General features: G+C 37.8%; 1 protein-coding gene across 6 annotated transcripts in view; it reads right to left on the bottom strand.

The window, feature by feature from the left end:
• The window catches only part of LOC137249763 (zinc finger protein 558-like), a 147,918-nt gene that overhangs the window by 66,371 nt on the left and 67,386 nt on the right, over positions 1-14,161 (bottom strand). For 2 of the 6 annotated variants that reach the window (XM_067781627.1, XM_067781633.1), the window contains one exon: positions 706-4,349. The exons of the other annotated variants lie outside the window; for them this stretch is intronic. In XM_067781627.1, coding sequence (XP_067637728.1) covers positions 3,327-4,349 — 1,023 coding nt within the window. In that variant the 3' untranslated portion in view covers positions 706-3,326. Of the gene's footprint in view, positions 1-705; positions 4,350-14,161 lie in introns of those variants that run through there. 6 annotated transcript variants of the gene reach the window in all.

Genomic DNA, 14,161 nt, shown 5'->3' with positions numbered 1-14,161 from the left:
TTACTAATAGTTAGCGAGTACTTTTGTAAGTTGTTCCATATTTCGAAGTTTTGAGCTTTCATATACAAATCTTTCAAAAATAATATTCCATTACGCTGCCGATTGGCGATTTTCACTGTTGCATTAAAAGTCAATTCACGTATCGTAAAGATTTGGCCGATAGTAGATTTACCCGGTATGAAGCCCCACTGATAAGGTCCAATAAGGGCAGTCCGTTGACTTTGGGCTTCAGTCTTTCTTTGCTACGTATAGAATAGATTTTTGGAACATTGAGTTCCGCTTATAAACTAGCTAGTAAAAAATATCAAACTCTATTTTAATTAATTACAGCGGCACACAAAAACATAAACAGTCTGTACATTTACCAATACTCACATGGAATTTAAAATAATAGTAGGAAAAGTAGGGCACTTGTGCAGTTTATGGTGCACTCTTAAAACTGGGCCCTACTCTTTTTGGTGTGGTATTCAAAGACGCGTACTCGGATTACGAACCCCAATGAAGTAATGCACACAAATTTTCCCCAGAATGTACTGGAATTTTTTTTTTTTACGTTAACCATAATCGAATATTTTCATAAAGGGCAACTCGTGAATGCTCTCTCAAGGCGCGTAAACCTCACCAAATTATATGAATAATCGCTTCACTTGCGCGGTTTCCATAATTATGAGGCAATTGCCAGTTTGAATGAGTTGTTCTAATAAGTAACGGATTAATTTTCATAAGTTTTATTGGAGTTTTTTATGAGTATCATAACTATGAATATGAAAACATTTAAGGCATAAAAGTAATTCATAATACATTAGTTACTTTTAATAGTTAAAATAAAATTTCGAATTTTTACAGATGTGTATTGAACCTAACCAATATTTTTGAAGAGATTGATCCAAATGCAAAAAAATTTTCGATGTTAGCCTCCAAAACATAGATATTGGCTTTCGAAGTTGGACCCATCATAATAAATATATATATATTTTTTTCATTCAAAATTAAAAAAAAAGGTTGAAATGTCGGTGTGGTTTGGCTTCTTTTCTTATTTGAAATGTATACATTTATTTCCCTGTCGAGCATATTTAAAAGGGACAAAAGCGATAAATTACAAATCTACATAAAAAACTGGGGGAACCGGGTGATACGACACATGTACAGAGGAACCTCTTCTAACGGACCCCTCCCTTGGCCGGATAGTTTTTCATGCGCCATTAGACTACGATTTTTAGAACAACTAGTCTTCCCTTAGAAGGACACCTCTCTTGGACGGAAAGGGACAGTAATATGATAAAATTGGACGAAAAAACCAATTACTATGTCTCATGTTTAAGAGGTGGCGAGAACGAGATTTTCATTAGATAATTTTTCACGTATACAAATCTCACGTCTTCGTATCACTTTTATATAAATGAGAAAAATGTTGTTATTGGTAAGAGTTTTGTCACCCATTTTCAAATTTAGGTTGAAAATAAACCGTTTTCGGCATTGTGACATCTTCAGTGTCGAATTGGACAAGGATTGACAGAAAATTGTTTCAATATAAATTAATTTTCATCCTGTTGGAAAATCAACAAAGCCAAATGAAAGGGTATATTACCTGAAGTTAGGATAGGTTGCACTAGCCGACCCGTAAGACCTTCACATAAACTGAATGTGTCCATTGTGTTGCCAGAAGTTTAATCGACGACCAAGTTGAAAAGCCTCCTCCAGTACCATGATATGTATATGTTACAACATAACTATGTCCTCTTGGGAAATACTATAAACCTTCTAGGACCCACTCTAATAGCTGCTTCTATACATGAAAACTTGATTTGATCTTGTTTTTGACACTTCGCAATGCTAAGTTTGGTTGCAAACCTTTCCTGCTTGATTGATCATGTGCAACACTTGTTACCTTTCCTAGTTGGTTTGCCTTTTCGTCATCATCCATACACATATGACCAGGACTCTATAATGATTGTAAGCTTCTGCCTGTTCCAATTCTTCAGGATTTTTATGTTGGAAACACATTTGATAGTATTACGATCACTTCCAAGTGGGTCTGTAAAACTTTTCATCATTACGGCACCAGAAGTCGAACCCGAAACCCATTTAAGTGCTACAAACGGCTGACGTGCATACATATGTACTATAGTGAAGCCTTCCTCTTAGCGGACACTCACCGTCAACCATCTTTTTTGTCCGCTATAGAGAAGTGTATGCTTAAGAAGGTGGGTAAATATTTAAATTTGTTTGATTTATTTGATAGATTTAGTTATCACAACCTTCAATTTTAAACACAAATTGTTATACTCTCTAAAAAGCATGTAAGCCTGTGCTTCGGTGGAAATCTAGGAATCCCGATAGAGCTGCAAAAATGGGGAAGGACGCGGAAATGTTAGAGAATACGATACACGTGTAAGCCCATGGAATCAAGCTATTGGAACCGGGATGGTGTATTGTGCACTGTGCCGATCCGGTAATAAGACGATCGCACAAACTGGCAGATCGCTCAACCATGTCAAAACAAATTTTCAGGTCTCGAAAATTCTAGTGGGGTGGACCCAGAAAACTTCTAGTGATTCCCCAAAACGACGTATGTATTTCATATGTCATATTTCTTGGCGGACGCCATGATGTGGTGGTAGCGTGCTCTGCCAAAACAAGTTTTTCAAATAGTAGAGTTTTTCTAATCGTGGTCGCCCATAGGCAGTGATTTGGCAAACACTCCGAGTGTATTTCTGCCATTGAAAACTCATCTGCCTTGCAGATGCCTTTGGGATTCGGTGTAAAATATTGAGCATTTATGTATACATATGTACATATATGCTCACACTTTGAAAAACTGTCCCGTTAGAAGAGGTTTCTTTCTATATATATGGATAACACCTATCTCTATTAAGTCCAGATTTTCAGTGAAAGTTTGAACTCAGTTGAATTCGAGCTCAGTTTCTTTCATCATCACAGTTTCAAGTGGCTAAAGCTGAATTTTCAATTTTTATGCAAAATTAACAGTAATTTTTGCATTGGCGTTAGGTGGCAGAGCCATATAAAGCGCGTAAAAATTTTACTTGGTTCTGGCCGTTGAAAATACACCCGTACCGGTTCAGATAGCGTACAACTTCTTTCGTTTTCTATTCATTTCAGTTGGTGATGCCACCTAAGCGCGTTAAATAGGGGGAAATTACTTCTTTGCTTATGGATTTATCTCTACAAAACTTGGGTATACAAAATTGCATGCTTATACACAGAAGTGTATTGAGTAAATTGGAGCGCTTCGGTCTACTCAATTGATGATTTTATCTTTCTCTTTTCGCGTTGTAGTATAATCATATAACTTTATTTACAACGTTTTACTCATACTCAAACTCGTCATCATCATCGCAGTCATCAATTGGTGTATATTCAACAGTTTTCGAATTTATTTCAGTTAATGTTGTGCCATGAGACTTCACGTGACCGCTAAGGCCTGCATATTGAGCAAAACGCTTTCCACAAATTTTACATATATATTTCTTTTCAGCTGTATGTATCTGCTTGTGTTGTCTTAAATGTTTCGCTGATTTAAATCCTTTGCCGCATATATTACATATTTTATCAAGAACTTCATTGTGAACATGCATATGTACAGTTAGTCTGGATTTTTTATGAAATGATTTTGAACAAATTTCACAAGTGAATCGCTTCACATCGTCATGTCCACCCATATGATCTTTAAGATCAGATGATGTACGATATTTATTACCACAAAATTCACAAATAAATGGTCTTTCTCCGGTATGTACACGCATGTGGGTTTTTAAATCGGTTCTTGTTGCCAACTGCCTCTTACATACTTCACAACTATATATGAAATCTTGTGCATGCCGCCGTAAATGTGTTACGAAATTACTGAAACATTTAAATCTATGCTCACAAACGATACATTTAAATGGTAGTAGGTCATCATGTGATGCTACATGTATTTGAAATTTTTGTGGGGATCCAATTATTTTTCCACATCTTAAACACTCATATGGTGAAACGTCGTGTTCAAGATATTTAATGTGTTCATAATAATTAAAAGTTGGTTTAAATGTCTTATTTTGACGTTTACATAATATTTTTCTCCTCTTTTCACGCGAACATATTTTGCGAAGACGCGAAATTTCAGATTCCAAATCAGTTTTTGTTAGCTCCAAATTACATTTCTCGTTGAATGCTTCGAAAATATTTTGTTCAGCTTCTCGTTTTCTATTGTTAAAGTAGTGTGTTAAATCTGTTACATCCCATAAAGTTGAAAATTGTTTGTACGTTTGTGCTAATATTACAACTTGTTCTCCAGTTAAACGGCTTGCTTGGTTTATTGTTTTCTTCACAGCAGGTTTTCCGCTCTTCTGTAAAATATATGAATATATGTATACACTTTTTAAACAGAACAACAAAAACTTAAACAATATATTATCTAAAACTTACATTTTCTGTATTATGGGTCCTTTACACGACCAAACCCCGCTTTGAATCATTGATGTGTGTTAGTAGAACTGTCACAATGTCTTTTTTTATTAACAAAAAGATTGATTAATCAGAAAGCTCACCACTACAAAGTAATAATTTTTACAAATTTTCACCAAGCTTTGCTTCAGAAAAACTCTTCCTTCTTTTTTAATGTGTCAAGCAAGGCGAATTCAGTACCAGGTGTTGTTATCTCATAAGTTGATTGCTTTCCCCTGTCCAAACAAAGTAGATAGATAGATGTTGGAAGGTTATGCACTGCGACCTATTCGTCTATTGGTGCCTCAATCTCTTTACAACACCTCATCCAAGCCGAGTTCTCTGAGAAAATCCAGAATGTTTCTCGGCTTCAGAGTGTATGTGACTACGTTCTAATTTCGATAATCCTAGGATCCTAAGTCTTCGTCTCACGACTGTATCGCATTCCTTCGGGATGTGTTCTGCAGTCTCATCTTCGCGATCACAGAATCGACAGAGGCTACTAGACGATATGCCCAATTTATGCATATGGCTCTTTAACCTGCAGTGACCTATGAGTATGCCTGTTAAAATTCTAAAGCTACTTTTTGGGACGTTAACCACTTTATATAACTTCGAGTTGTACCCTTCTATTAGTGATTTTGCCTGCCGAAGTCCTGGACTTTCGCGCCAGTGTTGTTCTCTGAGACACGCCTCTTTTTGCCTAAACTCTTCCCTTATTGTATGTGACCCTATCGGCACGATGGGCTCGGATCCAATTGGCTTTTTGGCCGCTGCCAACCTGACAAGCTCGTCCGCTTGCTCGTTACCATTCACTCTTCCGTGCCCAGGTACCCATGCTAAACGGATGGCGTTATTCACTCCTAGACTGTTTAACATCTCTACGCACTCAAGGACCATTGATGACTTAATCTCCACTGAAGATAATGCCTTCAGCGCAGCTTGACTGTCGCTGAGTATACCGAATTTCTCGTTGGTATATCTCCGCTGTTAATTTATCTCTGCACACCGGCTTATGGCGAAAATTTCGGCTTGGAAGATGCTCGGATATTTTCAGAGTGGTAGGGATATTTTGGTTCGGGGCCGAAGATCCCCGCTCCTATGCACTCCGGTGTCTTCGAGCCATCGGTGTACCATATTATAGTGTGTTCCTGGTGAAGCGCTTCAATTTTGGAGGGGTCCCACGTACACTTGCTCCCCAGCTCTATTTTGAAGCGCTTCTCAAACTTAATTAGCTTCCTCGTGTCATCTCTGGGAAGTTGGATGAGTGGAATCTGCTCCTTCAGCTTCTCCATGTTCCGTGACTGTATCACTTTGCTCTTCCACATCCCTCTTAAGCTATGTTTACTAAAGTACTCCTAGCTGCCTGCTCAATTATTATGTGTAAAGGCGTTACCTCAAGCAGCACCTCTATTGCCGCCGTCGGGCATGTTCACATGGCTCCCGTAATGCAGACACATGCCAAGCGTTGCCTTGATGATTGTCCTTGATGTCCACGCAACTGCTCCGTACACTATGATAGGTCTCACTATCACAGCGTACATCCATCTTAGTATCTGCAATACGTCGGCACACCATTATTGCTCTTGTGGCCTTTGATATGGTGTTGTCGACGTGCTTCCTCCATAAGAGCTTAGAGTCGAACGTGACTCCCAAGTATTTCACATCGGTCGTGTACTCCAACTGTACTCCATCCATTGCGATGTGCCTCATCCCTTCCAGTTTTCTTCTCCTGGTGAGGGGCACAATGGTTGTCTTGTTAGGGTTGATACTTAGCCCTACCTCAATACACCATTCTTTCGTTAACCTCAATGCCCTTTGCATTATGTCGCAAAGGGTACTCTCAAATCTGCCCCTTACAATTATAACAATATCATCCGCGTACCCCCGACATCGGATTCCGTTTTGTGAGAGCCTCTGTAGAAGTTCATCTACTACCAGGCTCCACAGCAGGGGTGACAGAACGCCCCCTTGTGGACATCCCTTCGTTGTTTTGATCTCTACGCTACCGTTCCCACTTGAGGTTTCGGTAATCCTCGTACACAATATGGCGTTTATCCACATACGGATTGGACGTTGTATCTCTCTTCTCTCGAGTGCCCGATTCACACTCTCGTGTGTAGTGCTGTGGAAGCCCCCTCTATGTTCAAAAATGAGCATAGCGTAACCTCCCCGCACTCGAACTCACTTTGGATTTCTGTGGACAGCTGATACAATGCAGTTTCTGTCGATCTGCCTGTCCTATATGCATGCTAATCTCTATGTAGTGGCATTCTATCGAGAGCCTTTGATCTAATCTCGTGGTCTACACTCTTCTCCATTGCTTTGAGAGCAAAGGATGTTAGGCTTATAGGCCTAAAGGACTTAGGACTAGAGTAGTGCTTTTTAGCCACCTTAGGTATAAATATCACTTTTGCTCTTCACACCGTCGGGATGTATGCCAGTGTGAGGCTATCCCTCATAATCCTGGCCAGGTGTGGGATCAATTCCTCTCCCTGCTGCAGAAAGGCTGGATATATGCCATCCACTCCCGGAGATTTGTAGCTCCGGAAAGATCTTACTGCCCAAACAACGCCTGATACAACAATATGCCAGTTAATCGAAATCTAATTTTCCTTTGTCTTGACATTCTTCTGCATAGCGAATTGGATCTAATTCGCTTTGCCATCACCTTGTATAGATTCGCCTTGCTGAAAACTCTAGGAAATTTTATTAAAGTAAAAAATTTGTATTAAGAGCCTTTACAACGAAATAAATGAAGCTATTAAAATAACTGATCATGTTTGTTGTTCATAAATAAACAGACATTCAGGAAAATAGATCATATTATGGTGTATTCAACCGAGTTTCTTGTCAAGAAAACAAGTTTGTTTAGTTATTTTAACAGAAGAAAAACAGTTGGTATCAGGTTAACAATATGGTGTAAAAAATACAGATCCCTAATCAAGGTAACTAATTAATTAATTTTCTGTTAAAATAACTGATTTCAATGGCCAACAGCGAACAACTGTAAATACTAGGCAAATTCATCAGCTGATTTTAAATAGAAACTTACGCTCACGGTGCTCACTTATTTGTTCTTATAACTATCATGCCACAGAAATCGCTTTCATACCAACAGCCACTGTTATTCTTATGTTGACCGAAATCTGTTATTTTAACAATTTTTTTTTTGTTATTCTTTGGGTGACAATAATAATAGTTAGTTAACAGAGTAGAGCTAGGCGGCCACAGATGTGATGTTTTTGTTGTTGTAGCGATAAGGACTCTCCCCGAAGGCCTTGGGGAGTGTTATCGATGTTGATGGTCCTTTGCCGGATGCAGATCCGGTACGTTTCGGTCCCAAGCCCGACCATCTCAAGAACGATTTGTTATGACCACATGCGACCTACTACAACAACAACCTTTTGGCCACAACGCCCTCCACCCCTTAGATTCATGAGGAGTTCGGGCTCGCCAGAGCCTCGACTGTTAATGAAACAGGATTCGCCACGGATAGGTGAGGTTGACAATTGGGTTTGGAGAAGCTATATATTGCGCTGACAACCTGAAAGGGTTGCGCTACACAACCCCTTGAATCTGGTATTTTAGTCGCCTGTTACGACAGGCATACCTGACCCCCTAACCCGCTGGGGGCCGTCACAGATGTGAAGATAGCGTGCAATGCTTACGACGAGTTTTTCAGCGCCCTGTTAATTTGTATTTTTTTTTTTAACTAAGCTGCGGCTTACTTTTTGAACTTTTTTTTTTGTTGATTTGTATGTTGACACGGTCGATTGAAAACCAACAATTTTTGCGAAGTTGAATCAACAGCTAATTCGGTTGATTTTGAGATAATTGTGATCAGGTCATAAAATTTGTGTTTTTGTGTAGTGTTTGAAATTAAATAAAAAACTGTTTACAAAAAAATGGTATTTAAAACCATTTTCCTTTTTTTTTGTCTTCCGTGCATTTGTCCGAATGGCAACGCTAGCTACGCTTTGCCATTGGTATTGATATGAATGTTTTTGTTGCTTTTGCTTTTACTTTAAATTGTGGGTGTTGTGGCGCCTAGTTTGGTTTTAAATACGAGAAATCATCCCTGTTGGGAGTTTTGGTTAAATGTAAAATAGACTTTTTTCGATCAAGTCGATTGTATTTTGTTTGTGTAGCTTGACCGAATAAAAATTGCCTTATAGTGAATAGTTCTTGAATTGCAATCAATGTTCACTATTTGTTGTCTTTTTTGCCGCTTTTGGTACAATTGAATTAATAAATAAATTTAGGTAATTTTACGTGTTAATTCCAATAGTATATTAAAATTATATATACAACGTGTTACAATTAAGGCCCAGGAATTTGTCAATAAAAACAAGAAAAGAAGTTTCAGGAAAAATTTTACCAACCCAACGACGTTCACAAAAGTCTCGCTCTAACTCTACGCAACGATTCCAACGATTCCAACGTTTCTCCTATGATTGGAAGCACCAGTCCTACGAAGTTAGCCCGATTAGCACCACAGTTACAGCTACTTGGACCTCCTGTAAGTCGCCATGATGCGTTCACTTGAGGTGCGACTTCATCTTGTTCTATTCCCTAAAAGTCGCAGTTTGCCCAACGACGCGGAATGGGCCGGTGCATTGTCGTGATGCAAGATCCAAAAAATACCTACCTTGAGCGTCTCCAAAACGCCAACATAAAACTTTCCAGTCACCTTGCTGGTGAGTCTAAATGTGACTAAAGGTGACTAGCCAGCTTCATCCGGTTCTAGATGCCTTATTAGCTCATTTGAAGTTGATCAGGAACCAATGGGAAACAATTTTAAACGAATGCAAAACAGTTGCTATTCAATTGAACATCTCGCGAAAGTTTCCGGGCATTCGAAAGAGAAAACCCAAAAGACGTTTTGAAGATAATGGAAATGAGATGATTACGGATGATTCAGTCTGATTTTAAAAACAATACATTCTTGGTGATCGTTGATTCGGTAATTACTGGCATTACTGAACGATTTGCAGCTATGAGAAATTTGAGCGAGACGTTTCCCTTTTGTGGCAATTTGAAGACATGGATGAAACTACGGTTCGGGCGAGTACAGCAAAATTTGTCGAAAAATACAAGTCGAACATTTCTGAAAGCTTAGAATGCGAAATAAAAGACAGTTAAATTTTTATATTTATATAAAAAATTTTGCAGCGAAAATAGCAAGAAAAGCCACTCTTTGATATCCGAACCTACTATGTTGAATAATTAAAATTTATAATCATCATTAAATTTATCAGAAATGTACTAAAATGTTACCCAATAACTAGAAAAGCTTATTTGAAACAATATGTGGCTGATGAAAGAGAATTTTATTTCTACTTTACAATAAAACAGTATAAATAGTAAATATTCTGTTTTAATTTTATTTCAGCTCTTAGTCCAAAAATCATTTAGTTGATGAGGCAAAAATTTTTTTGATGTAATCCATCAATAATGATTAATGTATGAGACGTCATTAATTCAAATTAATCAAATGTATTAGTGGATTTTTTATAGGGGATCGTAAATTGTTTAGTCCCGGGCCCGGATTTTCTCTCTACGGCCCTGCTTAACACAAGAGCGAAAATTAATAACCCTTTAAGTTAAGACAATTAGCTTACACACCAATATTTAATAACAGGGATTCATATGGTTTCAGTAACCAGGTACCCTAACCAGAAATAGTTTATACATTTTTTTAATAGTAAATATTACCGCAAGCAAATATCGCTTAACATAATTATTTGTAATGCCATGTGGAAAATAACTATAAAATGCTTTTCCATAGGAAAAATGTTATGTATATTGTAACGAATTTTGGGAAATTCCGATTATTTTGCACCTTCTGCTATCGTTCGAATCGCTGAACTGTTAAATCAATCAAATCAAATAATCAGTATAGCAACATCTTCTTTATTAAGACTACTTTGAGAGTAGTACTTTAAAATTCCCATGCACGCGTACTTCGCTAAAGCGCGTTGAAATCAAATTAATTATTCCTCAGCTATCGCTGCTTTTATACTCTCTGTTGCGTCGTTCGCATATTTCTCCTAAGATCTAGACTTTTCACGTACTTGCTTACTTGATTATTTAGCTATATAATTGCAACTATAAATATATGTGTGTGAGTAAACACTTCTGCTCTTAGCTGATGATAACGTGATATGTGATTGTTTACCTTTCTTCTTCGCTCTTATCTGCTGACTGCATGTGTATGTGAAATAATCTCTCGCTTCAAGCTGCTGGGTTATGTGTGTGTGTGGCTGCTTGCTTTGATGTGTTCATGTACATAAGTGTGGCTGCTTGCTTTATTGTTGTTGTGGATTTATTTAGTAGCAGCATAGCGATGTATAGAACTGCTAATATTGTTTTAGATAAATAAATGCAAGGCCCGATAACCTCCGAAGAGACTTCAGGCTGTACTTCTCTTCCAATATGCGGCGTACTCCTTTTTAAATTTTTCTTACAAATTGGTGGGTCGAAGCCTACATGTTTATGTCGACTCCTAACGGCATCTGCAAGGCAGATGAAAATACACTCGGAGTGTTCTTCAACAACAACAAAATGTCCGCGACTGCATGATATTGGCAACAAAGCATGGCCCTTCAATAGACGAATTAGTTCGCAAAATTAACAGCTTTCCCCCAGCTCTTCTGGTTTCGTCACCTCGGGCGAGCTATCGCCGAATAAGTTCACGGTCTAACTGTTTACAACGTGGAAGAAGCAGATGACACAAACATTGGACGTTCACGTCGATGGCGTTACACTGCCGACTATCAGTCCCCTTACGTTCGATAACGCTCTTACCTTCAAGGTACATACTTCGAAATTTTATCTAAATACAAAGCCTAAAAAAATTCGGTAGGGCTATGATATTAAGAAACGCTGCTAACAACATTCAGAGCAATTGGCCGGCCGTTCACATGCTACGCGTTGCTAGTTTGGGCGCCTGATCTTACAAAACTTAGATTTTAATGGTGTTTTGTAAGCGTCTAAAATCTGTTTTTTTTTTTTTTGCAAATGTTGGGTTACCCTCGCCATAACTCATTAGGGGGATTCGCTTTGTCTTACAATGTGCATGTATTGCACAAATTTTTTATATAACAATATATGACAAAGTATGCAACAGTACGAGAGCATCCCATTGCAGAGTTACAGAATGCAACAGTAACAGACGTATGGCGTTTTCTTTCTGGAAAAAAATGTTGCCCTAATTTTGCACTCTGAGGTAATAACTTTTTAACTAAGTACTTGGGGCTCTGCAGGAAGTCTGAATTTTTAGGTAAATGCATCCCCTTTTCCTATTCGGTGGAAAATATTTTATGAAAGGAACACACACACTTACAGGTTACTTGAGAAAAACCAACAGGGTGCCATCATTAAAAAAACATTTGCTCAATTTTATCGTGAGCGAAATGCGAGGATAAATATTTTTGCGTTTATTTTGTTGTTGTGACTTTACAACAGACTTTACAGACGAAAGTGGTTGTTCGGCATAAAATAAATACTTTGTATATTTGCATGTACGAAAGATTTATTGCTGTTGGCAAGTCCTTTATAAACAGGTTTTAGTATTATGCTGTTTTTAAAACCATCATTAATGTTGTTGTTGTTGCTAAGTTGGGAATACCATCTTAGCATTCATGGTTAGTTATTGTACTTCTAATAAAATTAAATTTCAAAATATTTGTACAGTGGTTCTAAATCTCAGAACACAACTATTTAAAGGATCGTCCTTTCAAAATTATTGAATTACCGTAAATTATATACAAATGGGCAACGCGGCGTCATAAATACCATAAATAAAACAATTTACTATCACATTTTTTAACACACATACAATGCATCAAGCGCTGTTTGTTCATATAAAGACGACCCGTAAACTCTTACTACAACTAAGCTTCGTACTATAACTTACAGACTAAATCAATTAAAATAAATACTACAAAATCATAGAGACAACACAGAAATTTAATCAAAGCACCCGGCCCAAAGGCCGCCAAATAAAAATTTGGTTTCATTTATGAGGCTATAGTATAAAACATCATAGAACTACTATATGTTGGAACATTGAAAGCGTCTTCCCTTCTGGATTTGAAATCTCCTACACTTTTAACATATGCTTTTGAAACAGTACTTAACCGTATTTATCAAATACATGCAGTCAGAAATTGTCATTATATGATCTAGCTGTATACCTAGACTATTGGTAACATAAGTGAATTATTTTGTCAAATATTGGGTCAGATTGCCACCTATTGCAGATGATTATAACCACCGCAAGAAACAAGTGTGCACAATTTCACCCGGACTGCTTAAATATGTTATTTTACGTTGTGATTGGTTATGGTCCCGTTCGTGTTGCCGACGGTGAGTATCGAAGGATGCATCATTCTGAGCTGTATGAGCTTTACGCAGATATGACGATAGTGCAGCGAATAAAAACCAAAAGGCTTTGTTGTCTAGGTCATGTTATGTAAATAGCCGAAAACAATCCGGCCAAAAACGTATTTCAGTCAACACCGCAGTTTGAAAGCAAAAGAAGGAGAGGCAGGTGGAGGAAAATTTTACCCCCGTTGGTGCTCCCAATTGGCGTGAATTGTTATGAAATGCACAAACGGTTAGGCGGTTAAGCGCCAATTAATGATGATGATGATCGACGGCTGGCAAAACTCCAGCAAACTGAATGAGCGCTTCAAGAGATCTCAACATCGACTTGGACCATCATAGTAAGATCAACGTAATAAACTAACAAAAACTATAAAAATGAACTAAAACAAGTAAGGACGGGACCTCATACCCTTCATGAATGGAGCTGAACAATAGTGTGTTGAGTTTTCAAAAATTAATAAAATCAGAACAATCGGTATGGGATATCTTTATACATATATAAAAGAAAGTGGTGTTAGTTACACTATTTATAACTCAAGAACGGATGAACTAATTTGGCTGAAAATTGGTGGAGAGGTAGCGTAGAACCAGGAGACGGACAAAGCATACTTTTTATCCCGTTCTGGCTAGGATCTTGATATCAAACCGTGGACCTGGGTAATCCTGGGATGTGTTTGTACAATATGGGTATCAAACGTGGTATTTTTCGTACCCTTGGTTGACTAGGGTCTCGAGATATAGGCAAAAAAGTTGGCCCGTGTACACCTAGACAACATTTATACTATATGGATATCAAATGAAAGCTGTTGATGAGTGCTTCAGTACAGGGTAGTTTTCATACCTATTGGTGACTAGAGTGTCGAGATATAGGCCAAAACGTGGATCAGGGTAATACTAGGATGTGTTTTTACATTATGGGTATTAAATTGAAGCTGTTGATGTGTGCTTTAGTACAGAGTAATTTTTATACCGCTGGGTGACTAGGGTCTCGAGATATAGGCCAAAATGGGGACCCAGATACCCCTAGAATGTGTGTGTATTATGAATATCAAATGAAAGCTGTTGCTGAGAACTTTAAAGTAATTTTCATTGTGATATTCGATTTAGTCGCATCAACCTGGCAAAACTGATAAATAAGCCGAAATAAAGACATGAATTAATAATACCCACATACCTATTTACATACGTCCTATTCAAAATTTGATATATAAATTTGTAAGTAAATTTTTAATCTACATTAAATTTGCCTATATTGGTATTTACGATCCTTTTTTCCGAGAAGTAGACCAGAGACGTGCAATTACTGGCATATGCTGATGAC

Source organism: Eurosta solidaginis, chromosome 4 (assembly GCF_040869045.1).
Source record: "Eurosta solidaginis isolate ZX-2024a chromosome 4, ASM4086904v1, whole genome shotgun sequence".
NCBI lineage: Eukaryota > Metazoa > Arthropoda > Insecta > Diptera > Tephritidae > Eurosta > Eurosta solidaginis.
The sequence above is the reverse complement of the archived record's forward strand: the minus strand, read 5'-3'. Positions and strand labels throughout refer to the sequence as shown.